The sequence below is a fragment of the Cannabis sativa genome, chromosome 5 (assembly GCF_029168945.1).
Source record: "Cannabis sativa cultivar Pink pepper isolate KNU-18-1 chromosome 5, ASM2916894v1, whole genome shotgun sequence".
NCBI lineage: Eukaryota > Viridiplantae > Streptophyta > Magnoliopsida > Rosales > Cannabaceae > Cannabis > Cannabis sativa.
Window position 1 is genome coordinate 13,509,954 of NC_083605.1, and position 19,946 is coordinate 13,529,899.

At 25.6% G+C, this 19,946-nt stretch overlaps 1 protein-coding gene across 1 annotated transcript; it reads left to right on the plus strand.

Moving 5' to 3' along the window:
* The first annotated feature begins 2,160 nt into the window (after nt 1-2,160).
* LOC115715616 (molybdopterin synthase sulfur carrier subunit) lies at nt 2,161-4,150 on the plus strand. The gene is made up of 3 exons (XM_030644269.2): nt 2,161-2,471; nt 3,133-3,198; nt 3,545-4,150. The coding sequence occupies exon 3, from the start codon at nt 3,545-3,547 to the stop codon at nt 3,851-3,853; it is 309 nt and encodes a 102-aa protein (XP_030500129.2). The 5' UTR covers nt 2,161-2,471; nt 3,133-3,198; the 3' UTR covers nt 3,854-4,150.
* Nucleotides 4,151-19,946: the final 15,796 nt, after the last annotated feature.

The window sequence follows — 19,946 nt, forward strand, 5'->3', positions numbered from 1 at the left end:
ACAAACCTAGAAAAAATCTACTTAATAAAAAACTAATACAACAAAAACTAATTAGTATACCAACAAAAATTATAACTAAAAATACTACTAAATCATAAACTGTTAATAACATACACAATAAAAATAAAAAAAAACACACTAAAAAACCTAAAATAACAAATATATATACAATCCATTAGAAAATTATACAGTAAAATTTAATCTCTAAATAACAAATAAACATAAAAAAAAAATAAACTACTAAGTACAATAAATAACTCGGTAAAAAAAATGTTAAACAACCTACATTAACAAAAAAAAAACAAAAAAAATATCATAACATGTATAATATTCACTAGAAAACTATACATAGATCTCTAAGAAAATAAATCAAAAATAAAATAAAATACAAACAACTTAGTATACCAAACAACTCTGTATAAAAAAAATAAAAAATAAAATAATAAAAAAAAATAATATGTAAATGTTCAACCAGATTAACAAAAATATATATGATTCAATATAAACAAACAAAAGATACTAACTAGGGGTGTTCATAAAATAGCCGATCAAATCCAATCCGCACGATCCAATCCAATCCAATCCGCAAAGTGCGGATATCCGCATTTGTGCGGATTGGATTGGATTGAAAAATTCAAAATCTGCACTTGTGCAGATTGGATGTTGATTGACATGTAAAAGTAACCGATCCAATCCAATCCACACATATTTATAACAAAATTAAAAGATATATATACAAATAGCATTTTAATGTAAAGAAAATAGTAATTTAAAAGTCTAATACATATAATACATTTATATTGCAAAACTTAATAGCTAAAATGTATATTCTATTCTTATATATTTTTTTTCTACATACAATTTAAAATAAAATTAAATATTTTTTTATGTATACAATTTTTTTCTTCCTTTGAATTTGTTATTTGTTATTTTATCTATTTAATGTGTTGTTGGAGACATAAAATAACTATAGTTTGTTTTATTTTATTGCTAATTATGTGAAAAAAAATATTTTTTTTTCATAAATATTAAATAATTTAATATTAAAAAGTAACCAATCCAAAGTAACCGATCCAATCTGCACTTTTGCGGATTGGATTGGATCAGATTTGAGCTATTATGCGGATTGGATTGGATCCAAAAAAAATGAAATCCGCACTTAGTGCGGATTTTGTTTGACCAAAAAATTACGGATTGGATCGGATGAACAGCCCTAATACTAACCTTCAATTTTTTTGTCAACACAATAGGGGCTTCATCACATTCTAAATTAAAATTATCATCATCTTCAACAACACTCTTTAACTTCTTAGAGCACCGATCGTCAGGAGAAGCCTCAAATACACCACTCCTATTAGAAATGCATGCCTTCTTATTTTTCTTATCCTTATCAGAATCAACAACCTTCACACCAGATCCACCCATTTTTTCGAAGCAATCTCCTCTATTTTTTCTAGTTTTTTCTTTGAACCAGAGACCTTTGGTGATGGAGACATTGAACTCCTTGTATGCACCATATACGAACTAAAAATGCACACTCAAAGAAAACCCTAGAAGAGCATTTCAAACTCTAATAATATGTTGAACAATTAAAATGAGAAAAAAGAAAACTAAAATAAGAATATAAACAAAAAAAAAATGGAAGTGACGGACTGATGGCATGATAGAGAAATGAAATTGTGTTTAACACTCAAACCATTCTCAAAATAGTTACCGTGTACACGTGTCAAAAAGAATTCAAAAAAAATCGCTACTTTTACCAAATTAAATTACATTTGGTATATATGGAAATAAATTTAAAAAAAGATCTCACAGCATAATTTTCTCTTGAAAATTTGCCTTGTCTTTATTAAAATATTTTAAAATTACTTTTATTTATTTCAAACAAAAAATAAATATATTAAATTTCTTTTTTTGAAAATGGAATTATATTAAACATTTCGGAAGTCAAATTAAAATAAAATTTTTTATATATAATTTTTTTAAAAGGAAAAATAAAACCCACACAGGACACATTATTTTATTATGGTTTTTTTTATCACAATTATTTTTATTAATTTGTATTTTTTTTTTTTTGAGATATTAATTTGTATTTTACAATCATTTTAAAAATTTGTATTTGTATTAAGAAACCGAAATTTCACTAAAAAAAAACAAAGAAATAGAAAAAGAAAACGAAATGTGGCCCAAGCTCAGAACCAAAAGCCTATCGTTTGTCTCTCCATCTCACCTTCCCAGCTCCTTCCTTTTCTTTGGTTTTGGTAAGTTGCTGCGTCATCTTCTTCCACGCGACTGCAACTAGGCGGTGCGGCGTGGGGTGCGAAGACGAGTTTCCAGCAGTAGAGGACCCGGCGATTCGCACTAGCGGCGTGGTCGTGTATCTCTCTACTGCTCCACAACACAGGCGTCTTGGGGCTGGGTTTATGTGCTTTCTCTTGGCGACTCTGAAGACCTCGAGCATCATCTTCTTGGTATGGTTTCTTTTGCTGAATCAATATTCAATTCACAGGTCTTTCTATATTCTGTTTTCAAATAGATTTCTGCTTCAATTTGGATTTAGAAGTATCATTGATTTTTTTGAAAAAAACATCGGAGTACCATATGGGTCAGTTTTATATCTTTGAGTTTAGATTTGGGGAACATGAATTTTTCTATGCAATTTCGTGTGTTCAATTTCTTGTCTGTTTTATTACTCAAATGAGTAATTTTCTGTGCATATATACATATATAAATATCCAAACCTATGTAATAAGGAGATGATGCATACGTTGGTAAGGGTGTGTAACTTCCACTAGCACTGTTTTTCATGGTTGGAATCAACTTGCTTAATATATATACATGTATATATAGTTATATGTATTTTTTTGGAGTTGATCTCTTCAATGATACAGAAAATAAAAGAGTCCACTAGCTTTGTTTATGCTATTAATTTACTAATTATGAAGTCATCTTCTTAATCAATTACTTACTTTCTTTGACTTGTATGGGTATGTCATTCTGGAAATCTAGTCCAAGAACCCTTTGTGGTATTGTATGGCTATTGCATTCATATTGATGGATTTGGTCATTCATAATTTTCATACTTTGACACTCTGTTCACTTTTCTTTGCTTGTTTCTTCCTTTCTGGACAGGTACAATTTACTTAATTTAGTTGAACAATTTCATAATCAGAAACTCTGCTGATCTATTCTTTTGAGGTACACAACAAACAGTCTTTAATTTACTACCTGATTGTAGTACTATCTAGTATCTATTATAACCATTCTTCTCTTCTTCCATTGAGAGCTTTGTTTTTATTGTCGTTTTAGCATCAGGGAAGGCAAATTACTTCTTATATATTTGGAAATTAATAGATAAATCGGAATTTTAATTAAAGTTTATAAGATATATGAAGCTCATGTATCTGTTCTTTATATCTGTACTTCTAAGTTTTTGTTATGTGAAATACAGTGTAATTTGATCTACAAATGATATAATAACTCTAGCTCTGTAGTTTATTTACAATGATTCTGTATCTGACATGCTATATTAATTATCAAATAGATGAAGGGAGAAATGCATAGCAATAATTTGGGTCGTACTGACATGGAAAATGAAAATCCAAGTGTAAAGATAAAGGTGTTATTCTTTGCCAGAGCTCGAGATCTTACCGGCTTAACTGAGACGCCATTAGAGGTTCCATCAGGTAGTACAGCTCGTGACTGTTTAAGCAAGATTATGACTAGTTTCCCGGGCTTACAAGAGATTAAGAGTTGCATCGTTGTTGCTTTGAACGAGGAATACACAACTGACTCAGCCATTGTTAAGGACAAAGATGAGTTGGCCATAATACCACCCATAAGTGGAGGCTGAATGAAGCTCCTCCTATCTATTCAAATTTAACATTGAATGTTCGGACAAATCACAACTATTGCTTCATAATAAAAATAACAAAAAAAAAGTGAACCAGAAAATGCAAAAGACACCCAGGCAACCTTGATATATTTGTGAAAAAAGCTCTTATATATGACCCTTCAATCAAACACTTGATTTGATTATCAAGCTAGATTTATTTTGAATTCTTGGCCCTCGCTGTTCGAGAGGTCCATAGGTTTTTGAGTATTTCGGATTAGAAACTTGAAACAAATGCCTAACAACACTTTCCAAACACTCCATACCGCTCCACCACCACTTGGGGTTTTAATTATCAAGCTAGATTGGCTCCTAGCAAGCTAATACGTTTACTAAACTCTAATAGGAATTAAAATAATTATTGAGAGAAATGTATTAGTTTAAAATAGAAAATAATTGGAAATAATATTTTATTATGTTGTTTACTAAATTGTCTGGAAAGAAAATCAGAATCATATTATTTTGTTTATATAAAGATAGGTAATCGGAATGTTTTAATTTGATAAAATTGTAGTTATTTTCTGTGTATAGATTTTTAAAAGATATTTTTGTCTTTTTTATTTTTAATTAATAAAATCTATATATAATATAAAGGAAAGCACAAGAAGAGTTTATGTGTCATTTTATAAAATGTTCATCCTATTTTTCTTAATTTCTAACACATTTTCTTATTTTGTTTGAAAACTAAACTACACAAACAAACTAAAAGTCTCACATTGTTTAAAAACTGTTTATTATTTTTTTATGGGTGATTGATTAATTTCTTACTCAAGTTTTTATTTTGCCTAATTAGTTTCAATTTTTTAATTTTTTTTTTCTAAAAAGAATACAAAATATATTTTTGTACTTCTCAATATTTGTCAAGTTTAAAATAATTATAAAAAAAGATCTTTAATTATTTTTTTCATATAAAAAATATTGTATTTATTTTCTATGTGGGTGATTGGTGAACTTAATCTTGTCCATTGTAATTTTTTTAAAGTGAATGCAGAATATACTTTTGCATTTTTCAATCTTTCTTAATTTTAAAATAATTATAAAAAAAAATCATTTAATTATTTTTTCATATAAAAATTGTTTTCTTATAATTCTTTATTTTAATTTTATTTAATAATTAAAACTATATTAATATATTAATAAATGATATTTATTAGTATAATAAGACACCTTAAATATATCTTTTTTATATATACTTCTTTGATATGAGACTATTATGAATGTTAAACTTTTAAGTTATATATCTTTCATCAAATATGTAAATGATAGATATTATTTATTTACACATATTTTTACATTTTTCAATCTTTGCAAAATATTTAAAATTAAAAAAAAAATTGTTTTTAACAAATAAATCAATATGTACATAAAAGAAAATACTAAAGAAAATGAGGTGGCATCCTACAATATTTTAATCCATTTTTACTATAAAAAGAAATTTAGTAAATTTAGTTTATTTTATTTATATCTATATCTATATATAATATAAAGGAAAGCACAAGAAGAGTTTATGTGTCATTTTATAAAATTTTCTTCCTATTTTTCTTAATTTCTAACACATTTTCTTATTTTTTTGAAAACTAAACCACACAAACAAACTAAAAGTCCCACATTGTTTAAAAACTGTTTAGGTTTTATCTATGTAGGTTAAAAAAAATATTCTTATTACAATACTTTCCTTTATCTAAAAAATATTATTTTTTTTATGGGTGATTGATTAATTTCTTACTCAAGTTTTTATTTTGCCTAATTAGTCTCAATTTTTTAATTTTTTTTTTTTTTTGAAAAGAATACAAAATATATTTTTGTACTTCTCAATATTTGTCAAGTTTAAAATAATTATAAAAAAAGATCTTTAATTAACTTTTTCATATAAAAAATATAGTAATTATTTTCTATGTGGGTGATTGGTGAACTTAATCTTGCCCATTGTAATTTTTTTAAAGTGAATGCAGAATATACTTTTGCATTTTTCAATCTTTCTTAATTTTAAAATAATTATAAAAAAAAATCATTTAATTATTTTTTCATATAAAAATTATTTTCTTATAATTCTTTATTTTAATTTTATTTAATAATTAAAACTATATTAATATATTAATAAATGACATTTATTAGTATAATAAGACACCTTAAATATATCTTTTTTTTATATATACTTCTTTGATATGAGACTATTATGAATGTTAAACTTTTAAGTTATATATATCTCATCAAATATTGAAATGACAGATATTATTTATTTACACATATTTTTACATTTTACAATCTTTGCAAAATATTTAAAATTAAAAAAAAAATCAGTTTTTAACAAATAAATCAATATGTATATAAAAGAAAACACTAAAGAAAATGAGGTGGCATCCTACAATATTTTAATCCATTTTTACTATAAAAAGAATTTTAGTAAATTTAGTTTATTTATATATTTATAGATATTGAGAAATATGACTTCTTAGTAATTTATTATTATTATTATTATTATTATTATTATTATTTGTGAAAATCTCACATGAATTAAGAACTACATAATTAATATACTTCTAAACTATAAACAAAGTATTCTTACACTAATTTTTATTCAAAAAAATATGGACAGAAAATATATAAATTATTTTAACAAAAGAAAGCACAATAAGAGTTTATGTGTCATTTTATAATTTTTTCTTCCTATTTTTCTTATTTTCTAACATATTTTCCTATTTTTTTTTTAAACCAAACCACACAAACAAACTAAAAGTCCCACATTGTTTCAAAACTATTTAAGTTTTATCTATGTAGGTTATAAATAATTATAAAAAAATCATTTAATTTTGTTTTTCATTTAAAAATTAATCTCTTATAATTATTTATTTTAATTTTATTTAAATAGTTAAAACTATAATGATTTATTAATATATGATATTTATTAGAATAATAAGACACCTTAAATATATATTTTTTATATATACTTCTGTGATATGAGACTTTGTGAATGTTAAACTTTTAAGTTATATATATTTCTTCAAATATGTGAATAACAGATATTATTTATTTACACATATTTTTTCATTTTTTAATCTTTGTAAAATATTTTAAATTGAAAAAAATTATTTTTTAATAAATAAATCATCTATATCTATATATAAATATAAAAGAAAACACTAAAGAAAATGAGGTGACATCCTTCTATATTTTGATCCATTTTTACTATTAAAAGAATTTTAGTTAATTTAGTTTATTTTATATATTTGTAGATGTTGAAAAATATGACTTCTTAGTAAAATTTATTATTATTATTATTTGTAAAAATCTTATATGGATTAAGAACTACATAATTAATATATTTCTAAACTATAAATAAAGTATTCTTACACTAACTTTTGTTCGAAAATATATGGTCAGAAAAATGCGAGGCATCATCCTATTATTTATTATTTTTTTTAAACGCAACATCCTATTATTTTAAAATTCTTTTTTCTTTATTATTTTTTTTTTACATATTTTTTGTAAATTTCTTTTCTAAGTGACGTTTGATATACTTACTAAAAAAATTATGTACAACTATAAAGTATAAATAATGATATAATAGATCTAATTATAATTAAATTAATGAATATATAATCAACTTTTTTTTATAGTAATTAATAATAATATCTTATAGTAATTAAATGAATCAATAAGAAAATTAAGGTGATAGAATAAGAATTTAAAAATTATTTTATTTAAATTTAAAAATAATTAGAAAATAACAAAGGATCATAATTTTTAATATTTTTACTCATTTAGTAAAAATATTAACAACTATTTATTAGAATATAAATTTATGAAATAAAAAATACGAAAAAATAATCATAAAATAAATTTTATTTTTTTTAATAATTATAACGATAATATTTGTCACAAAATCTTCACTTTTTTTTTATATATTTTAAAATAGCAAATTATATTTTTACTTTCAACACTATTAATTTGTTTATAATATACACGTGAAAATGTTATATTTTAAATTATATCATTTAATATAATATATATACATAAAAATTATAAAAGTTGGACAACACCGCGCGAAGCGCGGCTTAGTTCCCTAGTTAAAAATAAAATAAATTAAGCTAGGAAAGGGAAACACATGTTAGAGATTTTATAACAATGGAAGAAAATCAAGATTTATTACAACTCTATTGTAAAATAATACAAGGACTAAAATAAGAGATTGATTACATATATGTTACAATACATATATATACACTATATATTATATATATATATGAAAGGTAGAAGAGAAGATTACAACACATGCAATATAAAATATGTATATATATAATAAGAGAATAATATATATATAAACACTCACTCACAACCTTGAGTGTAGATTAGTGGGGATCACCATAACTTGAACAAGGTATTACACCTTTGTCCAAAAGCTTATTTCCCCCTATCTCTAAGCACTAAGGGAACTCTCTAGGAAATATCTTTGGGAATTATCAAGCCTTAGGGTTTTCTAGCAAAGTGCTTTCTTGATAGAAAACTTCCTCTCTAAAATGAGCACCTTAGACCTCTTTATATAGTGTTTAGGATATCATCACCATTTGAAATTCAAACTCATAACCCCATAGATGTTATGGACTCAAATGTAACTCCTACACACACCATAACTCCTATAGCATTAAGAATTTCAAATTAAGAGGTGTAACATCTTTTTACACTCTTAATGTTGGTGATGATGGTGGAGGTTACTCATAGTAACAAGTAACTCCCAAATGTTACAAAAAGATGACAACTAATATACATTGTCATATGTTACATATTATTAGTTTATTACACATATTTAATCTATATATTATATTATTATAAATAATATAACAATCCCCCACTAGATTAAATATTATCTCTTTAGTAACAAACTTGTAACTTTTGTAACATTTATTTAATCAATCAAAAATATTATATCAAAATATAACATTCCCCCACTTTGATTGACTAAATACACACTTTTAAGAAGTCTTGCTTAGGTGCATTAGATAAAATGTCTTTCGACTTGAATTTTATTTTAGTGTAATTACCACAAAGTTTGATGAAATTTTGGTTGCCGTAGCATTGAACCATTATTCCTTTAATACAAACCGGTGATAACACACACACCCTCGCTAATGCTCACTTGAGACCGCATGTCTCGCTCTTGCACCGTTAATGGCCATGTGCAAAATTCCAATTCATGGACTCTCTAGAGAATAACTCCCAATTCTCATAAGAGGCGGCACCACCTCTAGTCCATATAGGTGGATTTTTAGTGTCTCACCACTCGTTAGACACTTCTTAAGCTTAAGTGAGTTTTCTTAAGCTTAAGCTCCATTAAAAAACCTTTCGGTTTTACCCCTCAATTTTCACAACATGTACTCATCCATAGATGGGACAATTGAGTACAATATTCACTCTATTGACTTGTTATTACCTATTGAACTTAAGACTAGATGTTTACTAGTGTTAAGATAGGTTACCATCAATGAGAGAAACACTAAGGGAGTTTAGGTCCCATCCCTCGAAAATTCATGCTTTAATCTTGTACGGAGATTAAGCGATTTGTTATAACCTCTCACTATTGATTCCATGTGAATCATGCATGCCAAAATATAGTGTTCACTTTGTGACCACTTTTCTCCTTAAGTACTTAAGCTTTGAAAATTCAATCATAAAAGATTAATTTTCACACAACTCAAATTCTCAATAATTTTGATACCAAACATATCAAAAATACACCAATTTAGACACCAAACATGTCTAAATTCTCATATTTTATTTTTAGACACCAAGTATGTCTAAACTTTCTCATATTAGAGTATACACCCCCACACTTTCACATTTCATTATCAAGACAATACCTTGATTTTAAAATATAGAAGACCACTTTGTCTCTATAACTCTTTTAATTAATTTCCTTCTTGAAATTATTTTCACTTAACTTTGACATCAAAATATGTCAAAATTTTACATATACACATAGCCAAATTAGATTTAGAATTTGAATTCAAAATCAAATAAATTAATCAATAATGTCTCAACACATTTTGATTAAATTTGTGGCTCACCCCCACATTTTACCATAAAGTGTATATAAAATATCACTTTTATGCATTTTCCTCTTCAAATGACTCTTTAAGGCCACTTTAAAAATACCATTTGACATTTTTAGATTTCTCAACAAAACTAAAATATCAAACTCACATTACTACTCATAAAATAATGCGATTATTTTTACTGATAATTTTAAGGTTATCTACTTATTGAGATTAGCCCAAAATTATACCAAAGTTAACAAAATTCTCATCAATTTTGTTTACAACTTTGATCATTTAAGATTCAAAATTGCTTCTCCAATTTTGTTATCTTTTCACTATTTTTGAATCCACAATGATTCATTTACTTTGAGTCTAAAATTGCTCTTTCAATTTATGACTCATTTCACAAGTTTGGATCCACTATGATCTTAATTGTTCTTGCTTATGATCACAATGCAAGTCCAATAAAAGTGTAACTCTCATAGTCCACTTTTCCTTATCTCATAATATGAGATGATTATCTCTTATAATCCAATAAAAGATGTAACTTCTCAAAATCCATCTTTTATTATCTCATAAAGTGAGATGTTCACCACCAAATTGAATAAGAATTCAAATATATTCTTTATTCACAAAATAGATGATAATAATTTTCACATCAATAGTAATAAACACTATTATATTACTATCAACATTATTATCATACTATATAACTCATACATTAATATAATATGTATGTTACTAATCAACATCTTATATGTAACATACACATAATGTCAATATTAAATTCACAAATATATATGTTACATATCTCATATATATATAACATATATACTATAATATATATATCATATATACATAATATATACATTAATTACACAACTATATATGTTACATATCTCACACATATATATAACATATATACACTTTAATATACATGCATGATATATATTATATACACATAATATATATTATATATACATGTCTCATATAAATACATAGAAAATAAGTATTTCTACATATTTAATCTCGCAATATATATATATGTATATTATATTATATCTTATCATACATATAATACACATAACTCATATTCATGCTATATATTATATATCTCATATATATACATATAATAACATAATATAAATTCAAATATCATATTATATGCTACTATATATATATATTAATAATCACATATATGTCACATATATATAACTCATATATATCATATATATTACTATCATATAAAATAGTAAATCACATAATATACACCACCATGCTCACCCATGAATGGTTTTCACATAAAATCTCTTATCCTTGTATTTTCAAAATCTTGATTTATCTCCTCTTCCATTGAAAAGGGATAAGCTTTTGATTGTTAGAGATTTTATAACAATGGAAGAAAATCAAGATTTATTACAACTCTATTGTAAAATAATACAAGGACTAAAATAAGAGATTGATTACATATATGTTACAATACATATATATACACTATATATTATATATATATATGAAAGGTAGAAGAGAAGATTACAACACATGCAATATAAAATATGTATATATATAATAAGAGAATAATATATATATAAACACTCACTCACAACCTTGAGTGTAGATTAGTGGGGATCACCATAACTTGAACAAGGTATTACACCTTTGTCCAAAAGCTTATTTCCCCCTATCTCTAAGCACTAAGGGAACTCTCTAGGAAATATCTTTGGGAATTATCAAGCCTTAGGGTTTTCTAGCAAAGTGCTTTCTTGATAGAAAACTTCCTCTCTAAAATGAGCACCTTAGACCTCTTTATATAGTGTTTAGGATATCATCACCATTTGAAATTCAAACTCATAACCCCATAGATGTTATGGACTCAAATGTAACTCCTACACACACCATAACTCCTATAGCATTAAGAATTTCAAATTAAGAGGTGTAACATCTTTTTACACTCTTAATGTTGGTGATGATGGTGGAGGTTACTCATAGTAACAAGTAACTCCCAAATGTTACAAAAAGATGACAACTAATATACATTGTCATATGTTACATATTATTAGTTTATTACACATATTTAATCTATATATTATATTATTATAAATAATATAACAATCCCCCACTAGATTAAATATTATCTCTTTAGTAACAAACTTGTAACTTTTGTAACATTTATTTAATCAATCAAAAATATTATATCAAAATATAACATTCCCCCACTTTGATTGACTAAATACACACTTTTAAGAAGTCTTGCTTAGGTGCATTAGATAAAATGTCTTTCGACTTGAATTTTATTTTAGTGTAATTACCACAAAGTTTGATGAAATTTTGGTTGCCGTAGCATTGAACCATTATTCCTTTAATACAAACAGGTGATAACACACACACCCTCGCTAATGCTCACTTGAGACCGCATGTCTCGCTCTTGCACCGTTAATGGCCATGTGCAAAATTCCAATTCATGGACTCTCTAGAGAATAACTCCCAATTCTCATAAGAGGCGGCACCACCTCTAGTCCATATAGGTGGATTTTTAGTGTCTCACCACTCGTTAGACACTTCTTAAGCTTAAGTGAGTTTTCTTAAGCTTAAGCTCCATTAAAAAACCTTTCGGTTTTACCCCTCAATTTTCACAACATGTACTCATCCATAGATGGGACAATTGAGTACAATATTCACTCTATTGACTTGTTATTACCTATTGAACTTAAGACTAGATGTTTACTAGTGTTAAGATAGGTTACCATCAATGAGAGAAACACTAAGGGAGTTTAGGTCCCATCCCTCGAAAATTCATGCTTTAATCTTGTACGGAGATTAAGCGATTTGTTATAACCTCTCACTATTGATTCCATGTGAATCATGCATGCCAAAATATAGTGTTCACTTTGTGACCACTTTTCTCCTTAAGTACTTAAGCTTTGAAAATTCAATCATAAAAGATTAATTTTCACACAACTCAAATTCTCAATAATTTTGATACCAAACATATCAAAAATACACCAATTTAGACACCAAACATGTCTAAATTCTCATATTTTATTTTTAGACACCAAGTATGTCTAAACTTTCTCATATTAGAGTATACACCCCCACACTTTCACATTTCATTATCAAGACAATACCTTGATTTTAAAATATAGAAGACCACTTTGTCTCTATAACTCTTTTAATTAATTTCCTTCTTGAAATTATTTTCACTTAACTTTGACATCAAAATATGTCAAAATTTTACATATACACATAGCCAAATTAGATTTAGAATTTGAATTCAAAATCAAATAAATTAATCAATAATGTCTCAACACATTTTGATTAAATTTGTGGCTCACCCCCACATTTTACCATAAAGTGTATATAAAATATCACTTTTGTGCATTTTCCTCTTCAAATGACTCTTTAAGGCCACTTTAAAAATACCATTTGACATTTTTAGTTTTCTCAACAAAACTAAAATATCAAACTCACATTACTACTCATAAAATAATGCGATTATTTTTACTGATAATTTTAAGGTTATCTACTTATTGAGATTAGCCCAAAATTATACCAAAGTTAACAAAATTCTCATCAATTTTGTTTACAACTTTGATCATTTAAGATTCAAAATTGCTTCTCCAATTTTGTTATCTTTTCACTATTTTTGAATCCACAATGATTCATTTACTTTGAGTCTAAAATTGCTCTTTCAATTTATGACTCATTTCACAAGTTTGGATCCACTATGATCTTAATTGTTCTTGCTTATGATCACAATGCAAGTCCAATAAAAGTGTAACTCTCATAGTCCACTTTTCCTTATCTCATAATATGAGATGATTATCTCTTATAATCCAATAAAAGATGTAACTTCTCAAAATCCATCTTTTATTATCTCATAAAGTGAGATGTTCACCACCAAATTGAATAAGAATTCAAATATATTCTTTATTCACAAAATAGATGATAATAATTTTCACATCAATAGTAATAAACACTATTATATTACTATCAACATTATTATCATACTATATAACTCATACATTAATATAATATGTATGTTACTAATCAACATCTTATATGTAACATACACATAATGTCAATATTAAATTCACAAATATATATGTTACATATCTCATATATATATATAACATATATACTATAATATATATATATCATATATACATAATATATACATTAATTACACAACTATATATGTTACATATCTCACACATATATATAACATATATACACTTTAATATACATGCATGATATATATTATATACACATAATATATATTATATATACATGTCTCATATAAATACATAGAAAATAAGTATTTCTACATATTTAATCTCGCAATATATATATATGTATATTATATTATATCTTATCATACATATAATACACATAACTCATATTCATGCTATATATTATATATCTCATATATATACATATAATAACATAATATAAATTCAAATATCATATTATATGCTACTATATATATATATTAATAATCACATATATGTCACATATATATAACTCATATATATCATATATATTACTATCATATAAAATAGTAAATCACATAATATACACCACCATGCTCACCCATGAATGGTTTTCACATAAAATCTCTTATCCTTGTATTTTCAAAATCTTGATTTATCTCCTCTTCCATTGAAAAGGGATAAGCTTTTGATTGTTAGAGATTTTATAACAATGGAAGAAAATCAAGATTTATTACAACTCTATTGTAAAATAATACAAGGACTAAAATAAGAGATTGATTACATATATGTTACAATACATATATATACACTATATATTATATATATATATGAAAGGTAGAAGAGAAGATTACAACACATGCAATATAAAATATGTATATATATAATAAGAGAATAATATATATATAAACACTCACTCACAACCTTGAGTGTAGATTAGATGGGATCACCATAACTTGAACAAGGTATTACACCTTTGTCCAAAAGCTTATTTCCCCCTATCTCTAAGCACTAAGGGAACTCTCTAGGAAATATCTTTGGGAATTATCAAGCCTTAGGGTTTTCTAGCAAAGTGCTTTCTTGATAGAAAACTTCCTCTCTAAAATGAGCACCTTAGACCTCTTTATATAGTGTTTAGGATATCATCACCATTTGAAATTCAAACTCATAACCCCATAGATGTTATGGACTCAAATGTAACTCCTACACACACCATAACTCCTATAGCATTAAGAATTTCAAATTAAGAGGTGTAACATCTTTTTACACTCTTAATGTTGGTGATGATGGTGGAGGTTACTCATAGTAACAAGTAACTCCCAAATGTTACAAAAAGATGACAACTAATATACATTGTCATATGTTACATATTATTAGTTTATTACACATATTTAATCTATATATTATATTATTATAAATAATATAACAACACATTTTTCCTTTATTTTTTTTTTAATTTGTGTGGGTTCCACTACTTTATCTCTTTTTAAATTTTAATAAATTATATGAGAATCAATACCATACTATTTATTCTCATTTCCTTTTAAGTAAGAAGTTCATTATAATTTTACCCTAGAAATGAATTTATGCGATATTTGGTTGTATTTTACAATTATATTTCAAAAACAAATTAAAAAAAGACGGAAACTAACAAAAAAAATTAGCAAGGCACATTTACAATGGGAAAAATAATTGGAGTTTAGATAAATATGGCATAGAAAGTTAAGGCCACTAAATATGTTATTTTTTACTAATTAAACTAAAAAATATGAGTTTATAAAAGGGTTTTTACTCTACATACTGAAATTTTTAACTTTTTTATTGTGGGACAATTTTTTTAAAACACTGTTTTTTAAATATTGTGTAAGTTTTATACTGTGTACTGTGTTAAGTTTTCACTATTATTCCACAATTATTATTTAATTGTTCCATTGTTGTTTTAATTGTGCTAATTTGTTGTTTTACGATTGTTTTATAAAGAAATAGTATTTTTGTAAAAAAATTCTATGTGACAGTAAAATTGTAAAGGCTAATTAGTAATTTTCCTCCCAAATTTTGACATGTACCAAATCATGCTCCCTGAACTTTTTTTGCCGTTAAAAATTCTCCCTGAACTATTGAGATTGTTAGATTTAAGGACTTTTGTCTAATTTTAGTAAAAAAAATTATAACATGGATGAAAGTTCAAGGGGCATGATTTAGTACATATCAAAGTTTGAGGGCATGATTTGGTAGATATCAAAGTCTGGGGAGCATGGTTTAGTACATAAACAATTACTGAAACAGTAAAATTGTATGAAATTAGACAAAAGTCCTTAAATTTAACAATCTCAATAGTTCGGGGGGAATTTTTAACGGCTAAAAAAGTTCAAGGGGCACGATTTAGTACATGTTAAAGTTCAGGGGAAAAAATTACTAATTAGATAATTGTAAACTTATGCCCAAAATCTAATATTTTTGTAAAAATCTCTTTATAAAAAGAAAAAGCCATATAAAATATTAAAAAACACACAACCAAAATTTAAGAATCTTAGAGTTTGTTTGGCTGTGTTTTCAGTTTTCAATTTTTAAAATTGTGTTTTTAAAAGTGAGAATAGAAAACTATTTTTTGCCATTTTAAAAAATTTAATGGTGTTTGGCACAAATTTTTAAAAACTGTTTTTAGATTTTTTTCTTACGAAAAAAAAAATCAATATTTTAGCACCATACCATGACATTAACCCATCCGAGTCTAGTTTCGGGTATGGTTTCGAGTTTAGGATCCGAGTATGTGAGCAAAATATAAAACATAATATGTTAGACAAAAAAAATTATTTTTGAAAATTGAAAACAACATTTTGATGTTTTCTATTTTCTAATTTTTTAAAACTCAATTTTTAAAAAATATTTTTTAAAAATATTTACCAAACGACTCCTAATAGTTTTTAAAAACTGTTTTCAATTTTTAAAAATAGAAAACAGTTTTTAAACTGTAAAGCTAAACAGCCCATTAATTTTTCTCATTCTCTCCAAAAGTTTATTCGATTCCCTCTCTCTCTTATGCTATTCTTTCTCTCTCTTCTCTGATACATTAAACGATTCCATTTTTGAATATTTGTAAATTCCAGCAAGATAAAATCCACTAATTCCGGCAACGGCAAGAGCAATACAACAACTTTGGTACCATCAAGAACAAAGCTCCACTTCTGACAGCAATACGATCATAATCACACACATGAAGAACCGATCAACCTCCATAAAAAAGATTCCAATCAACAATTGAAAAAAAGGTCTCCGAGCATCCCTATTAATATCGGTGACGAAAATTCAAGTAAATATATATATACATATATACATACATAAATAGAGATAGTGAGAAAAAAATATTATTTAAAAAAGAAATTAAATTTATATGTATACGTATAAAATTGATCATATTAATATAAATATATATATAATTTAAAGATGAATTTTGGTCAAGAACTATGGTGACGTTTGGTTGGAGGTAATAAAATGGAATGGAATGGAAAGGAAATAATTTTTATTCCATTCCTTTGTTTGGTTGCATTTTAAAGTATTGGAATAGCATTCCAATGGAATGCTCTTTCCACCATTTTAGTGGAATGACTATTCCATTTTAAAAAGAAAGGAATGACCATTCCAATGTAACAACAAAAAAATTTAATTATTTTTTTTATATATTTTTTTTATACATTTTAAATTTTATTCCATTCCTATTCCTATTCCCATTCCATTCCATTCCTATTCCATTTTGTATTTCTTGGTAATGAGTTGTGAATTAATACAAATTGATTGACATTAAAAAGTTTCACAAACTAATTACCTGTTACACTAAAAATGTAAGATTATGAATCTATTTTTTAAAACATATACACGCGTAATCAAAAAAGTTATTGAAGGATAAGAATCAAAAACCAATTACTATAATACATCTATTAAATATAAATAAAGTAAAAACTTATTACGAAAGCAAAATAAACATATATATATATGGAACACTTCTTAATGGGTAATACCCATTGATGGGAACTAAAAAAAATTAATAAGGTAATAATCCAATAACCTTTTTATGGAAAGTTTCTAAAATTTATTTTTTTTTTAAAAAAAAGTATATTTATTTTTTATAAAATTTGAAATAATAATTACAACTAATAATTTGAAAAAAAAAATATAAATTATTTTTAAAAATTAATTAAAATTACTACTTTATTATTTTATGAAATTATGAGTTTATTAATAATTTATAATTGTAAAACTAAAAATCATTTACATGTATATTAATGTGTTTTTTTTTATTAGAAGAATAGGAGCTTGATTGTGGAATCCAATTGTCTTAATATTATTCATATTCTTAAAAATAAAACGCCACAATACTTCTTAGTTCTTACTTAGGCTATCATTGTTAGAAAAATATTATTACCATCCAATGATTTTTTTGATATTACCATGAATCATTCTCCTAGAATAACTAATGAGGTGTTGTTTATTATTTATATTTTTAGGATTGGAAGATGATAATCTTGTCTAGGGGTCAAATATAATTTGCTGAAATTCTTGTGTTGGCAATTGTCATTATTCAATAATGTTTATGACATTTTTTTCTTCCTTCATTTTTTTTTTGTTAAATTTTTTTTTCATTGGTTTTGTTCTTATAGATTTGGTAAGCTCAAGTATTTTTTTAAAAAAATAAAAACATATAAATAATTGTTAATTATTATAAAATTAAAGATTTTAGGTTTAAAAAAAATCTTATACATTTTATGTGTATTACAGTTTAAAGCTTAAAATTATTATTATTTTTTTTTTATTTTCAGTAATGCAATTTAAAATTCTAGCATGAAGAAATTTTATAAAAAGATAAATATACACTTTTTGTCTTTTTAATCATTAAAATCATTTTTATTAGAAAAAATAGTTTGTTATTTTTTTTTAGTTGTGTTTTATTTTTTAAATAACAATTCTATTTATAAATTTTTTATTTCTATTAATAGTTTTATCTATTTTAGGAATATAGAGAATAACAAAATAGGAAATATTAATTTTTTAATATTTAATTAATAATTATAAATATCAACCATTAGATATTTGATCCAATGGTCAAGAATAAAATACCCATACATGGGTAATACCCATTAAGAGCATACCCATATATATATATATAAACGAGTTTCTTACATATCTCATGTATAATTTACAATAAAACAAAAAAAGAATCAAATTCTTAATAAATCAAAAAAACTTAACTATTTATCTGCAATATTTTGTAGGAATGGACTCAATAATGTGTATAGTTCAATATGAAGGGCAATGAAAAAAAATAGACAAAATATGAAGACTATATAATGATTGGACTAATAATACTAACCAACTGTAGTCTGATCAATTTATTGGAATTAGTAAAGAACGAAATCAAATGCAACACTCTAATAAAAATACATTACCAATTATACTCGGGGTCACCACCAATGAAAATAATAAGTGACAACTCACTATTGTTCTACTTTGAACTTAGAAAGAAACAAAATGCAGCTAGTGAGTCTCCACTTTGCATCACTGTTGATCTCATCTTTCAAGCCTTTCACGAAATTTCCTTCCAAAATGTGCTCATCTGGAGACAAGGGAAGTGAGAGATTCCCAGTAGATTAGATAATCTTTCACCAAAGCCTCTTGGGTCCCAAATAAAAATTCCTCTGTTGTGGTCCCCAACCGGAATGGCCTTAAACTGCATAAGCAAAAGATGTTTGAAAGCGGTCCATGATGGAATGGCACGTCGTTGGTGTTCCATCTAGAACCATGTGAGAGTGTCGCCATCCAATGCTATCATCATCGCCTCTAACATGTGGACATCAGAGAGATGATTGAGCAACAAATAGCGTTTGAGCTTGAAGATCCAACCCTCTAGATTATCCTTGGTGAAGATAAGGAGCTCCACTTGAGGGAGACGATAGCCTGAATGGAACAGGGGTTCCAAAAAATGAGTGGGATCGTCGATCTGAGCAGACGGGTGGAAAGGGCAGCGGAAATGGTGGAGCT

Excerpts from the sequence above, each read along its gene's own strand:
- LOC115715616 (XM_030644269.2), top strand. The coding sequence starts at position 3,545 with ATGAAGGGAGAAATGCATAGCAATAATTTGGGTCGTACTGACATGGAA.